The sequence below is a fragment of the Carcharhinus amblyrhynchos genome, unplaced genomic scaffold (assembly GCF_965287045.1).
Source record: "Carcharhinus amblyrhynchos unplaced genomic scaffold, sCarAmb.v2.hapA chromosome_1371, whole genome shotgun sequence".
Classification (NCBI taxonomy): Eukaryota; Metazoa; Chordata; class Chondrichthyes; order Carcharhiniformes; family Carcharhinidae; genus Carcharhinus; species Carcharhinus amblyrhynchos.
Genome location: NW_027651111.1, coordinates 1 through 23,595, shown reverse-complemented (window position 1 = coordinate 23,595; position 23,595 = coordinate 1). Strand labels below are relative to the sequence as shown.

The window sequence follows — 23,595 nt, the reverse complement described above, 5'->3', positions numbered from 1 at the left end:
CCCACCCTCTCTCTCTCTCTCTCTCTCCCCCCCCACCCCTCTCTCTCTCTCTCTCTCTCTCTCTCTCTCTCTCTCTCCTCCCCCCCCCACCCTCTCTCTCTCTCTCTCTCTCTCCCCCCCACCCTCTCTCATTCTTGCTCTCTCTCTCGCACTCACACTCTCTCCCTCCCACACTCTACCTTCCCACCGGACGCTCGGACAGAATGAAGATCTTGCGAGATATTCACTGTGAGCTAAGTGGTGAGGTGAGAATGAAGATTTTCCAATGGGCCAGGAAGAGTTTGTCCCTGAGCCTGTGCCCGGAGAAGGAGCAGACTGGTGGAGGCAGAGACAAGGATGAAGTTGGGAGGAAATTAGGTAAACTGACCCAGCCTCGCAGTTGGAGAGCATCACTCTGAGTGTTCCCAAAACCCCTTCCTCCAATGTGAATTATCCCGAATCGTAGAATCCCGACAGTACAGGAAGAGGCCATTCAGCCCATTGAGTCTGCACTGACCACAATCCCACCCAGACCCTTATCCCAACATATTTACCCACTAATCCCTCTAACCTGCACATCTTTGGACACTAAGGGACAATTTAGCATGGCCAATCCACCCTAACCTACACATCTTTGGACACTAAGGGACAATTTAGCATGGCCAATCCCCCTAACCTGCACATCTTTGGACACTAAGGGACAATTTAGCACGGCCAATTCACCCTAACCTACACATCTTTGGACACTAAGGGGCAATTTAGCACGGCCAATCCACCCTAACCTGCACATCTTTGGACACTAAGGGGCAATTTAGCATGGCCAATCCACCCTAACCTACACATCTTTGGACACTAAGGGACAATTTAGCACGGCCAATCCACCCTAACCTGCACATCTTTGGACACTAAGGGGCAATTTAGCATGGCCAATCCCCCCTAACCTGCACATCTTTGGACACTAAGGGGCAATTTAGCATGGCCAATCCACCCTAACCTACACATCTTTGGACACTAAGGGGCAATTTAGCATGGCCAATCCACCCTAACCTGCACATCTTTGGACACTAAGGGGCAATTTAGCATGGCCAATCCCCCCTAACCTGCACATCTTTGGACACTAAGGGACAATTTAGCATGGCCAATCCACCCTAACCTGCACATCTTTGGACACCGAGGGGCAATTTAGCATGGCCAATCCTCCCTAACCTACACATCTTTTAATGTGAATATATTACTAGTGTCAGTTGAGGGTTCTGAGGGAGTACAGGGTTGGAGAAGGTAAGAGATAGGGAGGGGGTGTAGGGGACTGGAGGAGGTTACAGAGATAGGGAGAGGGTGTAGGGGGCTGGAGGAGGTTACAGAGATAGGGAGAGGGTGTAGGGGGCTGGAGGAGGTTACAGGGATAGGGAGGGGGTGTAGGGGGCTGGAGGGGGTTACAGAGATAGGGAGAGGGTGTAGGGGGCTGGAGGAGGTTACAGGGATAGGGAGGGGGTGTAGGGGACTAGAGGGGGTTACAGAGATAGGGAGGGGGGTGTAGGGGCTGGAGGAGGTTACAGAGATAGGGAGGGAGTGTAGGGGGCTGGAGGAGGTTACAGAGATAGGGAGAGGGTGTAGGGGGCTGGAGGAGGTTACAGAGATAGGGAGGGGGGTGTAGGGGGCTGGAGGGGATTACAGAGATCGGGAGGGGGTGTAGGGGGCTGGAGGAGGTTACAGAGATAAGGAGGGGGGTGTAGGGGGCTGGAGGAGGTTACAGAGATAGGGAGGGGGTGTAGGGACTGGAGGAGGTTACAGGGATAGGGAGGGGATGTACAGGGCTGGAGGTGATTAGAGAAAGGGAGAAAATTGAGTTAGTGGGTGACTGGGAACAGGCCAGGTGGTGGGGAACTGATTCTACAAAAGGGATAGCACAAGAATAGTGGGCTGAATGTGCTCCCTGATTTTGATACAGTTAATTCTGCACCCTGTGCCAGGGGCAAGGTTTAAAGGAGATGTACGAGGCAGGTCTTTTAACACAGAGGGTGGTGGGTGCCTGGAACTCGCTGACGGGGGAGGGAGTGGAAGGGGATACGATAGTGAGTTTTAAGGGGCGTCTGGACAAATCCGTGAATAGGATGGGAATAGAGGGATATGGTCCCCGGAAGGGTAGGGGGGTTTAGTTCAGATGGGGCAGCATGGTCGGTGCAGGCTTGGAGGGGCCGAAGGGCCTGTTCCTGTGCTGTAATTTTCTTTGTTCCGCTGACTCTCCAGATGGCTGCGATGCTGAGCTGATGAGTAAGTCCTCGTTGGACATCCTGGGACCTTATATCACTTGTGCTCCTACAGTGCACTTAAAACAGATCACAGCACAACAGGTACGTCCTGGGAACACTGTAACCGAGGCCAAACCAGCCACCGGAATTAGATTTAATTAGATTTACCCCCTCCAGTCCAAAAAAACAAACCCTCCCTGATTTGATCTGATTTATTATTGTCACGTGTATTGGGATAGAGTGAAAAGTGTTGTTTCTTGCGCGCTATACAGTCAAAGCATGCCATTCATAGAGTACACAGGTTTAGTGGCTCATTTTGGCATGGAGCTTAGTAAGATAGAGGGTTATAGGTAAGCCTCGCAATCTCGAAAGTAGGGATTTGTTTGGCACAACTTTGCGGGCCGAAGGGTCTGTATTGTGCTGTAGATTTTCTATGTTTCTATTTGATTTATTATTGTCACATGTATCGGGATATACAGACAAAGCATACCGTTCATAGAGAAGGAAAGGAGAGGGTGCAGAATGTAGTGTTACAGTCACAGCGAGGGTGTAGAGAAAGATCAGCTTAATGCGAGGTGGGTCCATTCAAAAGTCTGACAGCAGCAGGGAAGAAGCTGTCCTTGAGTCGGTCGGTACGGGACCTCAGACTTTTGTATCTTTTTCCCGATGGAAGAAGGTGGAAGAGAGAATGTCCGGGGTGCGTTGGGGGGGGGGTCCTTGATTATGCCGGCTGCTTTTCCCCGAGGCAGCGGGAAGTGTAGATGGAGTCAATGGTGCTGTACCTGTCCTGGGAGTGTTTGATGGGGGACAGTGTAGAGGGAGCTTTACTCTGTATCTAACCCCGCGCTGTACCTGTCCTGGGAGTGTTTGATGGGGGGACAGTGTAGAGGGAGCTTTACTCTGTATCTAACCCCGTGCTGTACCTGTCCTGGGAGTGTTTGATGGGGGGACAGTGTAGAGGGAGCTTTACTCTGTATCTAACCCCGTGCTGTACCTGTCCTGGGAGTGTTTGATGGGGGGACAGTGTAGAGGGAGCTTTACTCTGTATCTAACCCCGTGCTGTACCTGTCCTGGGAGTGTTTGATGGGGGGGACAGTGTAGAGGGAGCTTTACTCTGTATCTAACCCCGTGCTGTACCTGTCCTGGGAGTGTTTGATGGGGGGACAGTGTAGAGGGAGCTTTACTCTGTATCTAACCCCGTGGTGTACCTGTCCTGGGAGTGTTTGATGGGGGGACAGTGTAGATGGAGCTTTACTCTGTATCTAACTATCTATCCCCTGTTTGACTCTTGCCAGTTGTGTCACCGGTTCAGCGATGAGGAGTTTGCCCGGGGAATCACATGCACCTATGACATTCCTGCCTCTCGGGCTCGGCTAATTCTCTCCATGCTAAATGGAACCTGTATCGACCTCTCTGACCCCGTGGACATCGAGCGGTAAGCATTCTCAACCCTTGTGGGCTGGGTGGCGAGACAATTACATTTGATTTGATTTATTATTGTCATACGTATTGGGATACAGTGAAAAGTATTGTTTCTTGTGCGCTGTACAGACAAAGCATACCGTTCATAGAGAAAGGAAGGAGAGAGTGCAGAATGTAGTGTTTAAGTCACAGCGAGGGTGTAGAGAAAGATCAACTTAATGCGAGGTAGGTCCATTCAAAAGCAGCAGGTTACAGAGATAGGGAGGGGGTGTAGGTGCTGGAGGTGGTTACAGAGATAGGGAGGGGGGTGTAGGGGGCTGGAGGGGGTTACAGAGATAGGGAGGGGGGTGTAGGGGGCTGGAGGGGGTTACAGAGATAGGGAGGGGGGTGTAGGGGGCTGGAGGGGGTTACAGAGATAGGGAGGGGGGCATAGGGGGCTGGAGGGGGTTACAGAGATAGGGAGGGGGGTGTAGGGGGCTGGAGGGGGTTACAGAGATAGGGATGGGGGTGTAGGGGGCTGGAGGTGGTTACAGAGATAGGGAGGGGGGTGTAGGGTGCTGGAGAGGGTTACAGAGATAGGGAGGGGGTATAGGGGGCTGGAGGGGGCTACAGAGATAGGGAGAGGGTGTAGGGGCTGGAGGAGGTTACAGAGATAGGGAGGGGGTGTAGGGGCTGGAGGAGGTTACAGAGATAGGGAGGGGGCGTAGGGGGCTGGAGGAGGTTACAGAGATAGGGAGGGGGTGTAGGGGCTGGAGGAGGTTACAGAGATAGGGAGGGGGCGTAGGGGGCTGGAGGAGGTTACAGAGATAGGGAGGGGGTGTAGGGGCTGGAGGAGGTTACAGAGATAGCGAGGGGGTGTAGGAGCTGGAGGGGGTTACAGAGGGAGGGGTGGAGGGGCAGGAGGAGATTACAGAGATAGGGAGGGGGTTGTAGGGACCGAGTTTCACCTTCTATCTTTGGTTTGTTGTTGTGCAGTCTGGGAGCTCTGAGCTGTTTCGTTGAGAATGTGGAGACCCTGGGTAATACAAGTGCCAACACACTTCTGAGCAAACTCAAATCCTGCCAGAATGATGATGCCAAGAAGGTAAAATGATTCACCCCTCCATTCCCTCTTCAAGCATGCTCCTGCGTCCCTCTCCATGGGAGTGAACCTCACTGGAATATTGTGTGCAGTTTTGGTCTCCTTATCTGAGGAAGGATGTTCCTTGCTATAGAGGGAGTACAGCGAGGGTTTACCAGGCTGATTCCTGGGATGGCAGGTCTGTCATATGAGGAGAGACTGAGTGGGTTAGGATTATATTCACTGGAGTTTAGAAGAGGGAGAGGGGATCTGATAGAAACTTATAAAATTCTAACAGGGTTAGATTCAGAAAGAATGTTCCCAATGGTGGGGAGAGTCCAGAACTAGGGGGGGGTCATAGTTTGAGGATAAGGGGTAAACCTTTTAGGACTGAGGTGAGGGGAAATTTCTTCACCCAGAGGGTGGGGAATGTGTGGAATTCACTCCTACAGAAAGGAGTTGAGGCCAAAACGTTGTGTGATTTGGAGAAGGAATTAGTTATCGCTCTTGGGGCTAAAGGGATCGAGGGATATCGGGGGCAAGGGGGGAATGAGGATATTGAATTTGATGATCAGCCATGATCAAAGTGAATGGCGGGGGCAGCCTGGGAGGGCTGAATGGCCTCCTCCTGTTTCTGTATTCCTGTGACCCCCGATTCCTTACGCCCAAGATTATCGATCCCCCTTAATGTGGATGGCGGGGCATGGCTGTGATCTAGAACATTAACTGAACGCAATGGTGCTGTATTCTGGAACATTAAATCAATGTGGTGGTGCTGGGTTCCAGAAAATTAACATAATGTGGTGGCGCTGGGCCCTGGAACACGAACCCCACATGATGGCATTGCATCCTAGAACAACAGTGCAACACAGTGGCACTTGTTCGAAAACATCAGCCCAAATGCGGCTGCAGTTGGTTCTAGAACACAAGCCAGTGTCTTGGCGTTGTGTTCTAAGATGTTGACGCAATGTAGTAGCGCTGTGTTCTAGAATGGCAACCCAATGCGGTGTTCCTGAGTTCTAGAACACCGACTCAACGCATTGGCGCTGGAATATGGAACATCAACCCAAACTCCTGACATTGGGTTCTAGAACGCCAGCCCAGCAGGGTGGCACTGTGTTCTAGAATGTTAACCAACATAGAGGTGTGGGGCTTTGGAACATCAAACAGACACGGTGGTGCTGCGTTCTGGAGTAGTGGTGCTTCTGGGTTCTGAATCATTAACCAACGTGGTGGTGGTGGGTTCTAGAACATTAACACACCACAGTGGCACTGGATTCTGGAACATCAACCCAACCTGGTGGCACTGGGTTCTAGAACATTAAACCAACACGATGGCGCTGGGTTCTAAAACGTTATCCCATCATGGTGGCACTAGGTTTTAGGACATTAACACAAGGTGGTGCCACTGGGTTGTAGAACAAGTAACCCATTGTAGTGGCACTGGGTTCTGGAGCAGTAACCTATCATGGTGCCACTGGGTTCTAGAAGATTAATCCAGTATTGAGGTGCGGGGTTCCGGAACAGTAATCCATCACAGTGGCACTGGGTTCTCGAACAGTATCCTATCGCTGTGGCACTGGGTTCTCGAACAGTATCCTATCGCAGTGGCACTGGGTTCTCGAACAGTATCCTGTCACAGTGGCACGGGGTTCTAAAACAGTATCCTATCACGGTGGCACGGGGTTCTAGAACAGTATCCTATCACAGTGGCACGGGGTTCTCAAACAGCATCCTATCGCAGTGGCACTGGGTTCTAGAACATTAACCCATCGTGGTGGCCCTGGATTCTAGATCATTAACCCATCGTGGTGGCCCTGGATTCTAGAACACCAACCCAACGTGGTGGTTCTGGGTTCTAGAACAGTGACGTGCGGGGCCTGGAGGGAGGAGGGTATGGACGCTTGCCCGATTTTTGACGTGATGTTGCTGTGTTCCAGAAAGCTGGCAGCCTGGTCAAGAAGCTTCTGAACGGCCGCGTCCCGAACAAGAAGGACCTGAAGCAACTCCGGTCCGCCGCCTCCCGCCTCTCCCCCAAAACCCTGAAGCGCATCAGCGACCTGGACGTCCGAGACACCATCTCCGACCTGGGCAGCGACGACGGGCTGAAGTGGACTAACCGGCAGGCCAAGCTGCTGGTGAAGAAGTTCCTGAAGGCAGGAGGCAAGGTGAGAGGTCAATTATCTCCCCCCCCCCCCTCGTTCCCTCCCCGCGCAGTACACTCCATACCGACACAGGGAGAGAGGCTGGAACCAGAACCCGTACCGGGAGCGGGCTACAGGGAGAGTTCATCCAGAACGTTCTGCCACGCACACAGACCCGAGCTCCGTCCCTCTCCCCAGGACAATCCGATCGTGCTCCACAGTCGGTGGCCGGAATTCGCTAGCCGTTCACGTTGGCCGGGAATCTCCGGCCCTGCCCGCGTGAGGGCACTGCTGAGAGCGGAGAAACCGGCCACTCGGAAACAACACGTGGCATCGCGTCAGCTGGAAACGCCCTGGGGAGGCTGGAGGATCGCACCCAGGATCACACGGCACAGTGGGTTAGCACTGCAGCCTCACAGCGCCAGGGACCCGGGTTCGATTCCCGGCTCGGGTCACTGTCTGTGTGGAGTCTGCACATTCTCCCCGTGTCTGGGTGGGTTTGCTCCCATTCTCCAAAGATGGATTGGCCATGCTAAATTGCCCCTTAGTGTCCAAAGATGTGCAGGTTAGGGTGGATTGGCCATGCTAAATTGTCCCTTAGTGTCCAAAGATGTGCAGGTTAGGGTGGATTGGCCATGCTAAATTGTCCCTTAGTGTCCAAAGATGTGTAGGTTAGGGTGGATTGGCCATGCTAAATTGTCCCTTAGTGTCCAAAGATGTGCAGGTTAGGGTGGATTGGCCATGCTAAATTGTCCCTTAGTGTCCAAAGATGTGCAGGTTAGGGTGGATTGGCCATGCTAAATTGTCCCTTAGTGTCCAAAGATGTGCAGGTTAGGGTGGATTGGCCATGCTAAATTGTCCCTTAGTGTCCAAAGATGTGCAGGTTAGGGTGGATTGGCCATGCTAAATTGTCCCTTAGTGTCCAAAGATGTGCAGGTTAGGGTGGATTGGCCATGCTAAATTGTCCCTTAGTGTCCAAAGATGTGTAGGTTAGGGTGGATTGGCCATGCTAAATTGTCCCTTAGTGTCCAAAGATGTGCAGGTTAGGGTGGATTGGCCATGCTAAATTGTCCCTTAGTGTCCAAAGATGTGCAGGTTAGGGTGGATTGGCCATGCTAAATTGCCCCTTAGTGTCCAGAGATGTGCAGGTTAGGGTGGATTGGCCATGCTAAATTGCCCCTTAGTGTCCAAAGATGTGCAGGTTAGGGGGATTGGCCATGCTAAATTGTCCCTTAGTGTCCAAAGATGTGCAGGTTAGGGGGATTGGCCATGCTAAATTGTCCCTTAGTGTCCAAAGATGTGCAGGTTAGGGGGATTGGCCATGCTAAATTGCCCCTTAGTGTCCAAAGATGTGCAGGTTAGGGGGATTGGCCATGCTAAATTGTCCCTTAGTGTCCAAAGATGTGCAGGTTAGGGGGATTGGCCATGCTAAATTGTCCCTTAGTGTCCAAAGATGTGCAGGTTAGGGGGATTGGCCATGCTAAATTGCCCCTTAGTGTCCAAAGATGTGCAGGTTAGGGGGATTGGCCATGCTAAATTGTCCCTTAGTGTCAGGGGTTAGCAGGGTAAATATGTGGGGTTATTGGGATAGGGTCTGGGTGGGATTGTGGTTGATGCAGGCTCAGTGGGCCGAATGGCCTCATTCAGCACTGTAGGGATTCTGATTCTGGTTCCAGTACAGGATAAACGCAGGGTGGGGTAAGAGGGGCCGGTTCCAACATGGCAGCATCTGATGTAACCGCCCTCTCTCCCTCGCTCTCTCTCTCAATGCCTCTCCCTCTCTGCAGATTGTCAAGTTGAAGGATCTGGGGAGCTTGGTGACTGGGGTGCCCTCGAGAACTCTCTCCAACCTGACCGGGGCCCAGGTACAGGAGGCTTTCAAGCATGGTGGCCTGGAGGAACAGGCGGAGAAGATGAGTGTTTTACAGAAGAAGAGCATTGTGCAAACGGTAATTAGCCCCTCTTCCTCGAGGCACCAACTCAAAGGGCGGAATTTACAATGGGATTCAAAGCCCCACCTGGTTTATCAAAGCCCCCTCTGTAAGGAAGGAAATCTGCCCTCCTTACCCCGGTCTGGCCTACATGTAACTTCAGGGCCACAGCAATGTGGTTGACTCTCAACTGCCCCTCCAAGGGCAGCTAGGGATGGGCAATAAATACTGGACCAGCCAGTGATGCCCCTACACCCCCTCCCTATCTCTGTAACCTCCTCCAGCCCCCTACATCCCCTCCCTATCTCCGTAACCCCCTCCAGCCCCCTACACCCCCTCCGTATCTCTGTAACCTCCTCCAGCCCCCTACACCCCCTCCCTATCTCTGTAACCTCCTCCAGCCCCCTACACCCCCTCCCTATCTCTGTAACCTCCTCCAGCCCCCTACACCCCCTCCCTATCTCTGTAACCTCCTCCAGCCCCCTCCCTATCTCTGTAACCTCCTCCAGCCCCCTCCCTATCTCTGTAACCTCCTCCAGCCCCCTCCCTATCTCTGTAACCTCCTCCAGCCCCCTCCCTATCTCTGTAACCTCCTCCAGCCCCCTCCCTATCTCTGTAACCTCCTCCAGCCCCCTCCCTATCCCTGTAGCCTCCTCCAGCCCCCTACACCCCCTCCCTATCTCTGTAACCTCCTCCAGCCCCCTACACCCCCTCCCTATCTCTGTAACCTCCTCCAGCCCCCTACACCCCCTCCCTATCTCTGTAACCTCCTCCAGCCCCCTCCCTATCTCTGTAACCTCCTCCAGCCCCCTCCCTATCTCTGTAACCTCCTCCAGCCCCCTCCCTATCTCTGTAACCTCCTCCAGCCCCTACACCCCCTCCCTATCTCTGTAACCCCTTTCAACTCCCTATTCCCGCTGCCATTAGCAGCTTTTCCCCTGGTTTCTGTGGCTGTGTCTTATCTTGCATTCCCTCCCCCTGCAGTATGAATATCTCCCACTTTCTCTGCCTTTTAGCTTTGACAGAGGGTCACCTGGACTCGAAACGTCAGCTCTTTTCTCTCCTTACGGATGCTGCCAGACCTGCCGAGATTTTCCAGCATTTTCCCTTTTTGGTTTCAGATTCCAGCAGCCGCAGTGATTCACTTTCATTCCAGCGGCCAGTGTCAGTCACTGAGCGATAAAGCAAGGGGAATGAAGCAGATCTGTGACAGGCCACTCCTCCCTTTTGCGAGCTCCCGTCCCCTCCCTTGGGATTTACCGCCCTGCGTTTGCTTCCCGTTTGCAGATGTTACAGAGCATGAACAGTTCCGCCGCAATCCAGTCGATCCAGGGGTCCTTCATTCAGGAGGTGCCCCTGGCTTCCATCGAGGAGGTCAAGATCACCGACTTGGAGGAACTGTCGGACAAGCCGTGGAGCGAGGGGCAGGTGAGTGAGGTCCCTCAACCTGGCCGCCCCTCCGCCTCGCCCAGCCTCTAAGCAGCGTACGCTGAAACCCTACTCCCTAACCCTCGCCTCGGCAGTGGGGTTAGCACTGCTGTCTCACAGCGCCAGGGACCCAGGTTCAATTCCCGGCTCGGGTCACTGTCTGTGTGGAGTCTGCACATTCTCCCCGTGTCTGCATGGGTTTCCTCAGGGTGCTCCGGTTTCCTCCCACAGTCCAAAGATGTGTAGGTTAGGGTGGATTGGTCGTGCTAAATTGCCCCTTAGTGTCCAAAGATGTGCAGGTTTCAGGTGGATTGGCCATGCTAAATTGTCCCTTAGTGTCCAAAGATGTGTAGGTTAGGGTGGATTGGCCGTGCTAAATTGCCCCTTAGTGTCCAAAGATGTGTAACTTAGGTGGATTGGCCATGCTAAATTGCCCCTTAGTGTCCAAAGATGTGCAGGTTTGTTGGATTGGCCATGCTAAATTGCCCCTTAGTGTCCAAAGATGTGCAGGTTAGGGTGGATTGGCCATGCTAAATTGCCCCTTAGTGTCCAAAGATGTGTGAGTTAGGGTGGATTGGCCATGCTAAATTGCCCCTTAGTGTCCAAAGATGTGTAGGTTAGGTGGATTGGTCATGCTAAATTGCCCCTTGGTGTCCAAAGATGTGTGGGTTAGGGTGGATTGGCCATGCTAAATTGCCCCTTAGTGTCCAGAGATGTGCAGGTTAGGGGGATTGGCCGTACTAAATTGCCCCTTAGTGTCCAAAGATGTGTAGGTTAGGGGATTGGCCGTGGTAAATTGTCCCTTAGTGTCCAAAGATGTTATGGGGAATTAGTTGGAGTTACGGGGATTGGGTCTGGGTGGGACTCTCTGTCAGAGAGTCAGTGCAGACTCGATGGGCCGAATGGAGCTGCAGTGGGTTCCATGTACTTGTCCTGGGACGCAAAAGTGATTGCCTGTGGGATCGCGCTGTGTAAGAGAAAATAACTTGACGTTCCCAAGTCACTGTGACGGGTGGAATCTGGTTTATATGGGAGGAATGGTGCAGTGGGTGTGTTGGCGATAGAGTCCGTGTGGGAGGTCACACACTGCTGTGTTTCTCACTGTCTGTCTGTCTCTCTCTCTCCTCTAGGCGTTACTGCTTGTTACTGCAAGTGACTCGATTCCAGTCTCCGAACTGGGGTAAAGAAATCTGTGTGTGGGTGTGTCTGTCTGTCTGTCTGTGGGTGTGTCTGTGTGTGTGTGTGTGTCTGTCTGTCTGTGTGTATGTGTGTGTGTGGGTGTGTCTGTGTGTGTGTCTCTGTATGTGTGTGGGTGTATGTGTCTGTGTGTGTGTGTCTCTGTGTGTGTGGGTGTATATGTGTGTGTGTGTCTGTGTGTGTATGTCTCTGTGTGTGTGGGTGTATATGTGGGTCTGTGTGTGGGGTGTATATGTGGGTGTGTGTGTTTCTGTGGGTGTGTGGGGTGTATATGTGTGTGTGTGTGTGTATGTGTCTCTGTGTGTGTGAGTCTCTGCGTATGTGTGTGGGTGTATGTGTCTGTGTGGGTGTGTGTCTGTGGGTGTGTGTGTGTCTCTGTGTGTGTGGGTGTATATGTGTGTGTGTCTGTGTGTGTATGTCTCTGTGTGTGTGGGTGTATATGTGGGTGTGTGTGTGTTTCTGTGGGTGTGTGGGGTGTATATGTGTGTGTGTGTGTATGTGTCTCTGTGTGTGTGAGTCTCTGTGTATGTGTGTGGGTGTATGTATCTGTGTGGGTGTGTCGGTGTGTATGTCTGCTAGTGTCTGTGCCTGGGGTTGTCTGGGTATTTGTGTGTCCATCTGTCCGTAGGTATCTGTGCCTTTGTGTGGAAGTGTCTCTATACCTGCACAGAATTACATCAATTACAGCAACGGAACAGGCCATTCAGCCCCTCGGCTCACTGTGGCCCCCTCCCACACGCCCCACCTGACCCCCCGCGTATTCCCACTGTTCCTGGACTCCCCCGTGAGGGGAAACAGACTTTCAGCGTTTACCCTGTCAACCCTGTTAAGAATCCGATACATTCCAGTGAGCTTCCCCGCCCCCCCCCCTCTCCTCATTCTTCAGGGTCACTCCCTGGTAACTCTTTCCTTCACCAGACCATCCCTCCGTATCGGGGAATCGTCCGAGTGAACCTTCTCTGAATTGCCCGGAATTAAATAATATTCTTACTTCAGTCAGGGGAATAGGGCGAGGGTTGGCACTGCTGCCTCACAGCGAGAGGGACCCGGGTTCGATTCCCGGCTCGGGTCACTGCCTGTGCGGAGTCTGCACATTCTCCCCGTGTCTGTGTGGGTTTCCTCCGGGGGCTCCAGTTTCCTCCCACGGTCCGAATGACGTGCTGGTTAGGGTGCATTGGCCGTGCTAAATTCTCCCTCGGTGTAACCCAAACAGGAGAGTGGCGACTGGGGGATTTTCACAGTAACTTCATTGCAGTGTTAATGTAAGCCTTACTTGTGACAATAATGCTGCCTGGTTTGGAGGGTAGGTCTTATGAGGAAAGGTTGAGGGAGCTGGGGCTTTTCTCTTTGGAGCGGAGGAGGATGAGAGGTGACTTAATAGAGGTTTATAAGATGATGAGGGGGTATTGATAGAGTGGACGTGCAGAGATTATTTCCTTGGGTGGATGGAGCTGTTACTAGGGGGCATAACTATAAGGTGGGAGATATAGGAGGGGATGCCCGAGGTAGGTTCTTTGCTCAGAGAGTGGTTGGGGTGTGGAATGCACTGCCTGTGGAGTCGGACACTTTAGGAACTTCCAAGCGGTTATTGGATAGGCACATGGAGCACTCCAGAATGATGGGGAGTGGGATCGACTGATCTTGGGTTCGGACAAAGCTCAGCACAACATCGAGGGCCGAAGGGCCTGTACTGTACTGTGCTGTAATGTTCTATGTTCTACAATAATAAATAAACAGAACTACTTTACAAAGATATAGAGGGACAGGGGTAGTATTGAGGAAGCGGGGGGGCTGCAGAAGGACTTGGACAGGTTTGGTGAGCGGGTAAAGAAGGGGCAGATGGAATACAATGTGGAAAAGTGTGAGGTGAGGCACTTTGGAAGGAGGAATGGAGACGGAGACTATTTCCTAAATGGGGAAAATGCTTTGGAAATCAGAAACACAAAGGGACTTGGGAATCATTGTTCAAGATTCCCTTAAGGTTAACGTGCAGGTTTAGGCAGCAGTTAGGAAGGCAAATGCAATGTTAGCATTCATGTGGAGAGGGCTAGAATACAAGAGCAGGGATGGACTTCTGAGGCTGTGTAAGGCTCTGGTCAGACCCCATTTGGAGAATTGTGAGCAGTTTTGGGCCCCGTGTCTAAGGAAGGATGTGCCGGGCCTTGGAAAGGGTCCAGAGGAGGTTCACAAGAATGATCCCTGGAATGAAGAGCTTGTCGTATGAGGAAGGGGTTGAGGGCTCTGGGTCTGTACACGTTGGAGTTTAGAAGGTTGAGGGGGGATCTTATTGAAACTTACAGGATACTGCGAGGCCCTGGATAGAGTGGACATGGAGAGGATGTTTCCACTAGTAGGAAAAACTAGAACCAGAGGGCACAACCTCAGGCTAAAGGGACGATCCTTTAAAACAGAGATGGGGAGGAATTTCTTCAGCCAGAGAGTGGGGAATCTGTGGAACTCTTTGCTGCAGAGGAGGCCGGGTCACTGAGTGTCTTTAAGACAGAGATAGATAGGTTCCCGATTAATAAGGGGATCAGGGGTTATGGGGAAAAGGCAGGAGAATGGGGGATGAGAAAAATATCAGCCATGATTGAATGGGGGAGCAGACTCGATGGGCCGAGTGGCCTCATTCTGCTCCTATGTCTTATGGTCTTGCAGTACTCCAGATGTGGTCTCACCAGTACCTTGTACAGCAAGACTCCCCAACTCTCCAACCCCCTTGAAATAAAGGCCAAAATTCCATTACCCTTCCCGATTACCTGCTGTACTGTCTGCTAGCTTTCTGTGTTTCGCACCCCCCTCCCCGAGTCCCTTTTGTATTCCACCTTTCTGCACTTTTCCTCTGTTTAAATAATACCTTCTTCCCATCCCTTCCAAAAGGAACAATATTCCATTTTCCCACATTCTTTTGCCAACTTGTTGCCCATTTAACTGATCATTGTCTCTCTGTATCCCTCACGCAACTTGTCTTTCCCCCTACTGACACACAAACCAGCCTCCCATCCATTGACTCCGTCTACACTTCCCGCTGCCTCGGGGAAAAGCAGCCAGCGTAATCAAGGACCCCGTGCACCCCGGACATTCTCTCTTCCACCTTATTCCATCGGGAAAAAGATACAAAAGCCTGAGGTCATGTTTTTGATTTGATTTATTGTTACATGCATTGGGAGACAGTGAAAAATATTGTTTCTTGGAGTGGGGTTGGGTTGGAGTGAGGTTAGGATGGGTTCAGTGGGAGCGGTGGGTGGGGGAAGTGGGGTGGGAGTGGGGTTGGTTTGGGGTGGGGTGGGAGTGGGGTTGGTTTGGGGTGGGGTTGGTTTGGGGTGGGGTGGGAGTGGGGTTGGTTTGGGGTGGGGTGGGAGTGGGGTTGGGGTGGGGTGGAAGTGGGGTTGGTTTGGGGTGGGGTTGGGTTGGGTTGGGTTTGGGGTAGGTTCAGTGCGAGAGTGGGGTGGGAGTGGGATTGGTTTGGGGTGGGGTGGGGGTGGGGTAGGGTTGGGTTTGGGGTGAGATTGGGGTAGGTTCAGTGCGAGCGATGGGTGGGGGGGGGTGGATTGAGGGTGTGGGAGGGCAGTCTCCGAAGGCTAAGGGCTTTCCTGTTTGACCTCCACAGACAGATGGGGACCCTCATTCAGGGGTTGACCTGTGAGATGATTGAACAGTACGGTGACCAGATCGCACTGAACTTCAGCCTGAACCTGGGAAACGTTATCAAGTGGTTATCCAGGAAGCAGGTACAGGCTCGCTGCTTCACAAACACACAGATTCACTGCTCCCTCGCTCGCTCCCTCCCGCGCTCGCTCGCTCCCTCCCTCCCGCGCTCACTCGCTCGCTCCCTCCCTCCCGCGCTCGCTCGCTCGCTCCCTCCCGCGCTCGCTCGCTCCCTCCCTCCCGCGCTCACTCGCTCGCTCCCTCCCTCCCGCGCTCACTCGCTCGCTCCCTCCCTCCCGCGCTCGCTCGCTCCCTCCCTCCCGCGCTCGCTCGCTCCCTCCCTCCCGCGCTCGCTCGCTCCCTCCCTCCCGCGCTCGCTCGCTCCCTCCCTCCCGCGCTCGCTCGCTCCCTCCCTCCCGCGCTCGCTCGCTCCCTCCCTCCCGCGCTCGCTCGCTCCCTCCCTCCCGCGCTCGCTCGCTCCCTCCCTCCCGCGCTCGCTCGCTCCCTCCCTCCCGCGCTCGCTCGCTCCCTCCCTCCCGCGCTCGCTCGCTCGCTCCCTCCCTCCCGCGCTCGCTCGCTCCCTCCCTCCCGCGCTCGCTCGCTCCCTCCCTCCCGCGCTCGCTCGCTCCCTCCCTCCCGCGCTCGCTCGCTCCCTCCCTCCCGCGCTCGCTCGCTCCCTCCCTCCCGCGCTCGCTCGCTCCCTCCCTCCCGCGCTCGCTCGCTCCCTCCCTCCCGCGCTCGCTCGCTCCCTCCCTCCCGCGCTCGCTCGCTCCCTCCCTCCCGCGCTCGCTCGCTCCCTCCCTCCCGCGCTCGCTCGCTCCCTCCCTCCCGCGCTCGCTCGCTCCCTCCCTCCCGCGCTCGCTCGCTCCCTCCCTCCCGCGCTCGCTCGCTCCCTCCCTCCCGCGCTCGCTCGCTCCCTCCCTCCCGCGCTCGCTCGCTCCCTCCCTCCCGCGCTCGCTCGCTCCCTCCCTCCCGCGCTCGCTCGCTCCCTCCCTCCCGCGCTCGCTCGCTCCCTCCCTCCCGCGCTCGCTCGCTCCCTCCCTCCCGCGCTCGCTCGCTCCCTCCCTCCCGCGCTCGCTCGCTCCCTCCCTCCCGCGCTCGCTCGCTCCCTCCCTCCCGCGCTCGCTCGCTCCCTCCCTCCCGCGCTCGCTCGCTCCCTCCCTCCCGCGCTCGCTCGCTCCCTCCCTCCCGCGCTCGCTCGCTCCCTCCCTCCCGCGCTCGCTCGCTCCCTCCCTCCCGCGCTCGCTCGCTCCCTCCCTCCCGCGCTCGCTCGCTCCCTCCCTCCCGCGCTCGCTCGCTCCCTCCCTCCCGCGCTCGCTCGCTCCCTCCCTCCCGCGCTCGCTCGCTCCCTCCCTCCCGCGCTCGCTCGCTCCCTCCCTCCCGCGCTCGCTCGCTCCCTCCCTCCCGCGCTCGCTCGCTCCCTCCCTCCCGCGCTCGCTCGCTCCCTCCCTCCCGCGCTCGCTCGCTCCCTCCCTCCCGCGCTCGCTCGCTCCCTCCCTCCCGCGCTCGCTCGCTCCCTCCCTCCCGCGCTCGCTCGCTCCCTCCCTCCCGCGCTCGCTCGCTCCCTCCCTCCCGCGCTCGCTCGCTCCCTCCCTCCCGCGCTCGCTCGCTCCCTCCCTCCCGCGCTCGCTCGCTCCCTCCCTCCCGCGCTCGCTCGCTCCCTCCCTCCCGCGCTCGCTCGCTCCCTCCCTCCCGCGCTCGCTCGCTCCCTCCCTCCCGCGCTCGCTCGCTCCCTCCCTCCCTCCCGCGCTCGCTCGCTCCCTCCCTCCCGCGCTCGCTCGCTCGCTCCCTCCCTCCCGCGCTCGCTCGCTCGCTCCCTCCCTCCCGCGCTCGCTCGCTCCCTCCCTCCCGCGCTCGCTCGCTCGCTCCCTCCCTCCCGCGCTCGCTCGCTCCCTCCCTCCCGCGCTCGCTCGCTCGCTCCCTCCCTCCCGCGCTCGCTCGCTCGCTCCTCCCTCCCGCGCTCGCTCGCTCGCTCCCTCCCTCGCCCGCTCGCTCCCCTCCCTCCCGCGCTCGCTCGCTCGCTCGCTCCCTCCCGCGCTCGCTCGCTCGCTCCCTCCCTCCCGCGCTCGCTCGCTCCCTCCCTCCCGCGCTCGCTCCCTCCCGCCCTCGCTCCCTCCCTCCCGCCCTCCCTCGCTCGCTCCCTCCCAATGGAGTGATTGTAGGGTTGGAGGGAAGGCGAGTGAGGGATGGGGGCCCGTGATGATGAGGAGCCCTGTGTCGGCTGGCGAACCTGCTTGTCCCCTGTCGGTTGATGGATTTTGTTCCTGTTTTCTGACTCCCACAGTTAACTTGCGCTGCCAACAAGGTGAAGAGCTTCCTGGACAGTCTGGGGACTCCTTTTATCGAGCAGAACTTGGACCCATTTCTACAGCACATTCCCAGCGAGATCCTGCTGTTCCTTGGGTAGGTGTGCGAGTGACAGCAGCTGGGAGAGAAATTCCTCCTAATCTGAGTCTTTAATTGGCTCTCCTTTGCTCTGAGACTTTGTCCCCTTGGCCCGAGACTCACCCATGAAGGGAGAACCATCCCCGCAATGTTTACCCTGTCCCGTGAATATATTTCCAACGCCTGCGGTCATCGTTGGGATGAGCCCAGCACCCAATTTGCACAAGAGCTACATTGTACTGGGGTGACCCAGTGGGTTAGCACTGCTGCCTCTCAGCGCCAGGGACCCGGGTTCGATTCCCAGCAGCACGGTGACACAGTGGGTTAGCACTGCTGTCTCACAGCGCCAGGGACCCGGGTTCGATTCCCAGCAGCACGGTGACACAGTGGGTTAGCACTGCTGTCTCACAGTGCCAGGGACCCGGGTTCGATTCCCAGCAGCACGGTGACACAGTGGGTTAGCACTGCTGTCTCACAGCGCCAGGGACCCGGGTTCGATTCCCAGCAGCACGGTGACACAGTGGGTTAGCGCTGCTGTCTCACAGCGCCAGGGACCCGGGTTCGATTCCCAGCAGCACGGTGACACAGTGGGTTAGCGCTGCTGTCTCACAGCGCCAGGGACCCGGGTTCGATTCCCGGCAGCACGGTGACACAGTGGGTTAGCGCTGCTGTCTCACAGCGCCAGGGACCCGGGTTCGATTCCCAGCAGCACGGTGACACAGTGGGTTAGCACTGCTGTCTCACAGCGCCAGGGACCCGGGTTCGATTCCCAGCAGCACGGTGACACAGTGGGTTAGCGCTGCTGTCTCACAGCGCCAGGGACCCGGGTTCGATTCCCAGCAGCACGGTGACACAGTGGGTTAGCGCTGCTGTCTCACAGCGCCAGGGACCCGGGTTCGATTCCCAGCAGCACGGTGACACAGTGGGTTAGCGCTGCTGCCTCACAGCGCCAGGGACCCGGGTTCGATTCCCAGCAGCACGGTGACACAGTGGGTTAGCGCTGCTGTCTCACAGCGCCAGGGACCCGGGTTCGATTCCCAGCAGCACGGTGACACAGTGGGTTAGCGCTGCTGTCTCACAGCGCCAGGGACCCGGGTTCGATTCCCAGCAGCACGGTGACACAGTGGGTTAGCACTGCTGTCTCACAGCGCCAGGGACCCGGGTTCGATTCCCAGCAGCACGGTGACACAGTGGGTTAGCGCTGCTGTCTCACAGCGCCAGGGACCCGGGTTCGATTCCCAGCAGCACGGTGACACAGTGGGTTAGCACTGCTGTCTCACAGCGCCAGGGACCCGGGTTCGATTCCCAGCAGCACGGTGACACAGTGGGTTAGCGCTGCTGTCTCACAGCGCCAGGGACCCGGGTTCGATTCCCGGCAGCACGGTGACACAGTGGGTTAGCACTGCTGCCTCACAGCGCCAGGGACCCGGGTTCGATTCCCAGCAGCACGGTGACACAGTGGGTTAGCACTGCTGCCTCACAGCGCCAGGGACCCGGGTTCGATTCCCAGCAGCACGGTGACACAGTGGGTTAGCACTGCTGTCTCACAGCGCCAGGGACCCAGGTTCGATTCCCAGCTTGGGTCACTGTCTGTGTGGAGTCTGCACATTCTCCCTGTGTCTGCATGGGTTTCCTCCCACAGTCCGAAAGACTGTGCTGGTTAGGGTGGATTGGCCGTGCTAAATTCTCCCTCAGTGTAACCCGAACAGGAGACTAGGGGGTGTTTCACAGTAACTTCATTGCCGTGTTAATCTCTGCTGATTTGTGACACTAATAAACAGGACTCTAATTAAACAATCTGAGAAATGACCCAGGTTCACTTTCTCTGGATATTTGCGGGTTGAAAAGTATAGGTCCCAGAACATGAGGGAGGATGACGCTCCCACACCCTCACTTGCCACCGTTTCCCGCCCCCCCCTCCATCAATCCGCTCGCACCCCCACTCCACCATCCCCACCCCTGCACAGCGGACCACCCCCCCTCCCCTCCCACTCAACACCTCACTCCCCAGCCTTCCTTGACCACAGCCTTGGGCTCTGTTACATTCACCCAAGTGGACCAAAGAGACCTGGCCTTAATGTCTCATTCAAAGTACCGACCCTCCCGCAGTGCGGCGCTCCCTCGGCACCGACCCTCCCGCAGTGCGGCGCTCCCTCGGCACCGACCCTCCCACAGTGCGGCGCTCCCTCGGCACCGACCCTCCCGCAGTGCGGCGTTCCCTCGGCACCGACCCTCCCGCAGTGCGGCGCTCCCTCGGCACCGACCCTCCCGCAGTGCGGCGCTCCCTCGGCACCGACCCCCCCACAGTGCGGCGCTCCCTCGGCACCGACCCTCCCACAGTGCGGCGCCCCCTCGGCACCGACCCCCCCCACAGTGCGGCGCTCCCTCGGCACCGACCCTCCCCACAGTGCGGCGCTCCCTCGGCACCGACCCTCCCACAGTGCGGCGCTCCCTCGGCACCGACCCTCCCACAGTGCGGCGCTCCCTCGGCACCGACCCTCCCACAGTGCGGCGCTCCCTCGGCACCGACCCTCCCACAGTGCGGCGCTCCCTCGGCACCGACCCCCCCCACAGTGCGGCGCTCCCTCAGCACCGACCCCCCCCACAGTGCGGCGCTCCCTCAGCACCGACCCCCCCCACAGTGCGGCGCTCCCTCGGCACCGATGGAATGTATGTGTCGGGAAGGTGTGCAGAGGCAGGTCTGGGTGGGGGAGAGGGAATCGGACAGAGGTCTACACCACTCTGAGAGGGTGTTTCCTTTCTCTTGCCCAGGGAGAAGTACGTGTGCCAGTGTTTCGCCAAGACGTGTGAGGCCTTCCTCATGAAGGTGGAGGAATCCCGTCTGGAGCTGTTGCCACGGAGCTCCCCCGTGCGCGCGTGCGTGCGAGACGCATCCGTCCAATGCCTGGTGAGTGCGTGACGGCAAGGGGGAAGTGGGAAGCCCCTTGCGGAGGCTGCACTGCCCCCTGGGGAAATCTGAGTGTGGGGGCAAAACAGGAGGGGGTATCAGATCTCTTGTGGGACCAGTGACGGGTGAGGTAGGCTAGAGAGTGACCCCCCCCTTCATCACAGGTGGGGCGGCCGAGAGACTGAACTCAGGCTTACTCACTAACCGAGATCTCGTTAATCAGATGGTCTGGTTTACTCTGTATCTAACCCCGTGCTGTACCTGTCCTGGGAGTGTTTGATGGGGACAGTGTAGAGGGAGCTTTACTCTGTATCTAACCCCGTGCTGTACCTGTCCTGGGAGTGTTTGATGGGGGGACAGTGTAGAGGGAGCTTTACTCTGTATCTAACCCCGTCTGTCCCTGTCCTGGGAGTGTTTGATGGGGACAGTGTAGAGGGAGCTTTACTCTGTATCTAACCCCGTGCTGTACCTGTCCTGGGAGTGTTTGATGGGGGGGACAGTGTAGGGGGAGCTTTACTCTGTATCTAACCCCGTGCTGTACCTGACCTGGGAGTGTTTGATGGGGGGACAGTGTAGGGGGAGCTTTACTCTGTATCTAACCCCGTGCTGTACCTGACCTGGGAGTGTTTGATGGGGGGGACAGTGTAGAGGGAGCTTTACTCTGTATCTAACCCCGTGCTGTACCTGTCCTGGGAGTGTTTGATGGGGGGACAGTGTAGAGGGAGCTTTACTCTGTATCTAACCCCGTGCTGTACCTGTCCTGGGAGTGTTTGATGGGGGACAGTGTAGAGGGAGCTTTACTCTGTATCTAACCCCGTGCTGTACCTGTCCTGGGAGTGTTTGATGGGGGGACAGTGTAGAGGGAGCTTTACTCTGTATCTAACCCCGTGCTGTCCCTGTCCTGGGAGTGTTTGATGGGGGGACAGTGTAGAGGGAGCTTTACTCTGTATCTAACCCCGTGCTGTACCTGTCCTGGGAGTGTTTGATGGGGGGACAGTGTAGAGGGAGGTTTACTCTGTATCTAACCCCGTGCTGTCCCTGTCCTGGGAGTGTTTGATGGGGGGACAGTGTAGAGGGAGGTTTACTCTGTATCTAACCCCGTGCTGTCCCTGTCCTGGGAGTGTTTGATGGGGGGGACAGTGTAGAGGGAGCTTTACTCTGTATCTAACCCCGTGCTGTACCTGTCCTGGGAGTGTTTGATGGGGACAGTGTAGAGGGAGCTTTACTCTGTATCTAACCCCGTGCTGTACCTGTCCTGGGAGTGTTTGATGGGGGACAGTGTAGAGGGAGCTTTACTCTGTATCTAACCCTGTGCTGTACCTGTCCTGGAGTGTTTGATGGGGGGACAGTGTAGAGGGAGCTTTACTCTGTATCTAACCCCGTGCTGTACCTGTCCTGGGAGTGTTTGATGGGGGGACAGTGAGAGGGAGGTTTACTCTGTATCTAACCCCGTGCTGTCCCTGTCCTGGGAGTGTTTGATGGGGGGACAGTGTAGAGGGAGGTTTACTCTGTATCTAACCCCGTGCTGTCCCTGTCCTGGGAGTGTTTGATGGGGGGACAGTGTAGAGGAGCTTTACTCTGTATCTAACCCCGTGCTGTACCTGTCCTGGGAGTGTTTGATGGGGACAGTGTAGAGGGAGCTTTACTCTGTATCTAACCCCATGCTGTACCTGTCCTGGGAGTGTTTGATGGGGACAGTGTAGAGGGAGTTTTACTGTATATCTAAGTGCTCCCGATGAGGGATAGGTTCCCCAGTTTAATGTCACTGTTTTAAGGATGTGTTCTGTTGCCTCTTTGTGTCTGGATGCAGGGAAAGGGTATTTCTGCTTTGGAAGGTTCTGATGTCAGCCAGCTGGGGCAGTTGGTGTGTGAATTCACCGGACGGAACATCTCAGAGCTGCCCGATGCCGCCTTTGTCTCCATTATGCCGCAGTTGAAGAAATGTTACCAGTTCCACAGCTCGGCACGTGAAAGTCTGGTCTCCAAACTCGTGCGCACATTGGGGTGAGGTCCCTTCATGTTGCTTTGAGTTACAATCGGGACACCAGTTACAGACAATCAGGCACCGACAAAAACCTGAAAAGGAATGTGATTGAAAACTTTGATTTGATTTATTATTGTCACATGTATGGGATACAGTGAAAAGTATTGTTTCTTGCGCGCTATACAGACAAGCATACTGTTCCTAGAGAAGGAAAGGAGAGGGTGCAGAATGTAGTGTTACAGTCACAGCGAGGGTGTAGAGAAAGATCAACTTAATGCGAGGTAGGTCCATTCAAAAGTCTGACAGCAGCAGGGAAGAAGCTGTTCTTGAGTCGGTCGGTACGGGACCTCAGACTTTTGTATCTTTTTCCCGATGGAAGAAGGTGGAAGAGAGAATGTCCGGGGTGTGTGTGGGGGGTGCTCCTTGATTATTCTGGCTGCTTTTCCCTGAGGCAGCGGGAAGTTAGACGGAGTCAATGGATGGGAGGCTGGTTTGTGTGATGGATTGGGCGACATTCACCACCCTTTTGTAGTTCCTTGTGGTCTTGGACAGAGCAGGAGCCCAGACCGAGCTGTGATACAACCAGAAAGAATTTTTTCTATGGGGCATCTGTAAAAGTTGGTGAGAGTCGTAGCGGACATGCCAAATTTCCTTAGTCTTCTGAGAAAGTAGAGGTGTTGGTGGGGCTTTCTTAACTATAGTGTCGGCATGGGGGGGGACTGGGACAGGTTGTTGGTGATCTGGACACCTAAAAACCTAGAAAGCTCTCGACCCTTTCTACTTCGTCCCCGTTGATGTAGACAGGGACATGTTCTCCTTTACACTTCCTGAAGCCGATGACAATCTCCTTCGTTTTGTTGACATTGAGGGAGAGATTATTGTCTCCGCACCAATTCACCAGATTCTCATCTCATTCCTGTTCTCTGTCTTGTCATTGTTTGAGATTGTTGTGAGAAAGGTGTGAGGTTGTACACTTTGGAAGGAGGAATGGAGGCAGAGACTATTTCCTAAACGGGGAAATGCTTCGGAAATCAGAAACACAAAGGGACTCGGGAATCATTGTTCAAGATTCTCTTAAGGTTATTGTTCACACCCTACCCTCAACCCTCACACCCACCTCCTCCCCTCCACCCTCCCTCTCAGCCTCTTGATCATTTTGTCTCTCTCTCTCTCTCTGCCCCCCCCTCTCTCTCTCTGCCCCCCCCCTCTCTCTGCCCCCCCCTCTCTCCCCCCCTCTCTCTCTGCCCCCACCTCTCTCTC

General features: G+C 56.0%; 1 protein-coding gene across 1 annotated transcript; it reads left to right on the top strand.

Moving 5' to 3' along the window:
- Positions 1-203: 203 nt before the first annotated feature.
- Positions 204-22,355, top strand: LOC145340742 (otoancorin-like; the record flags this gene model as incomplete). The annotated part of the gene is made up of 12 exons (XM_080185202.1): positions 204-357; positions 2,227-2,330; positions 3,524-3,663; positions 4,626-4,734; positions 6,651-6,878; positions 8,642-8,803; positions 10,073-10,213; positions 11,344-11,393; positions 15,021-15,141; positions 17,343-17,461; positions 20,216-20,351; positions 22,162-22,355. Coding segments are annotated over exons 1-12 (1,658 nt in total), but the record flags the coding sequence as incomplete, so codon positions are not given.
- Between the last annotated feature and the right edge of the window lie 1,240 nt (positions 22,356-23,595).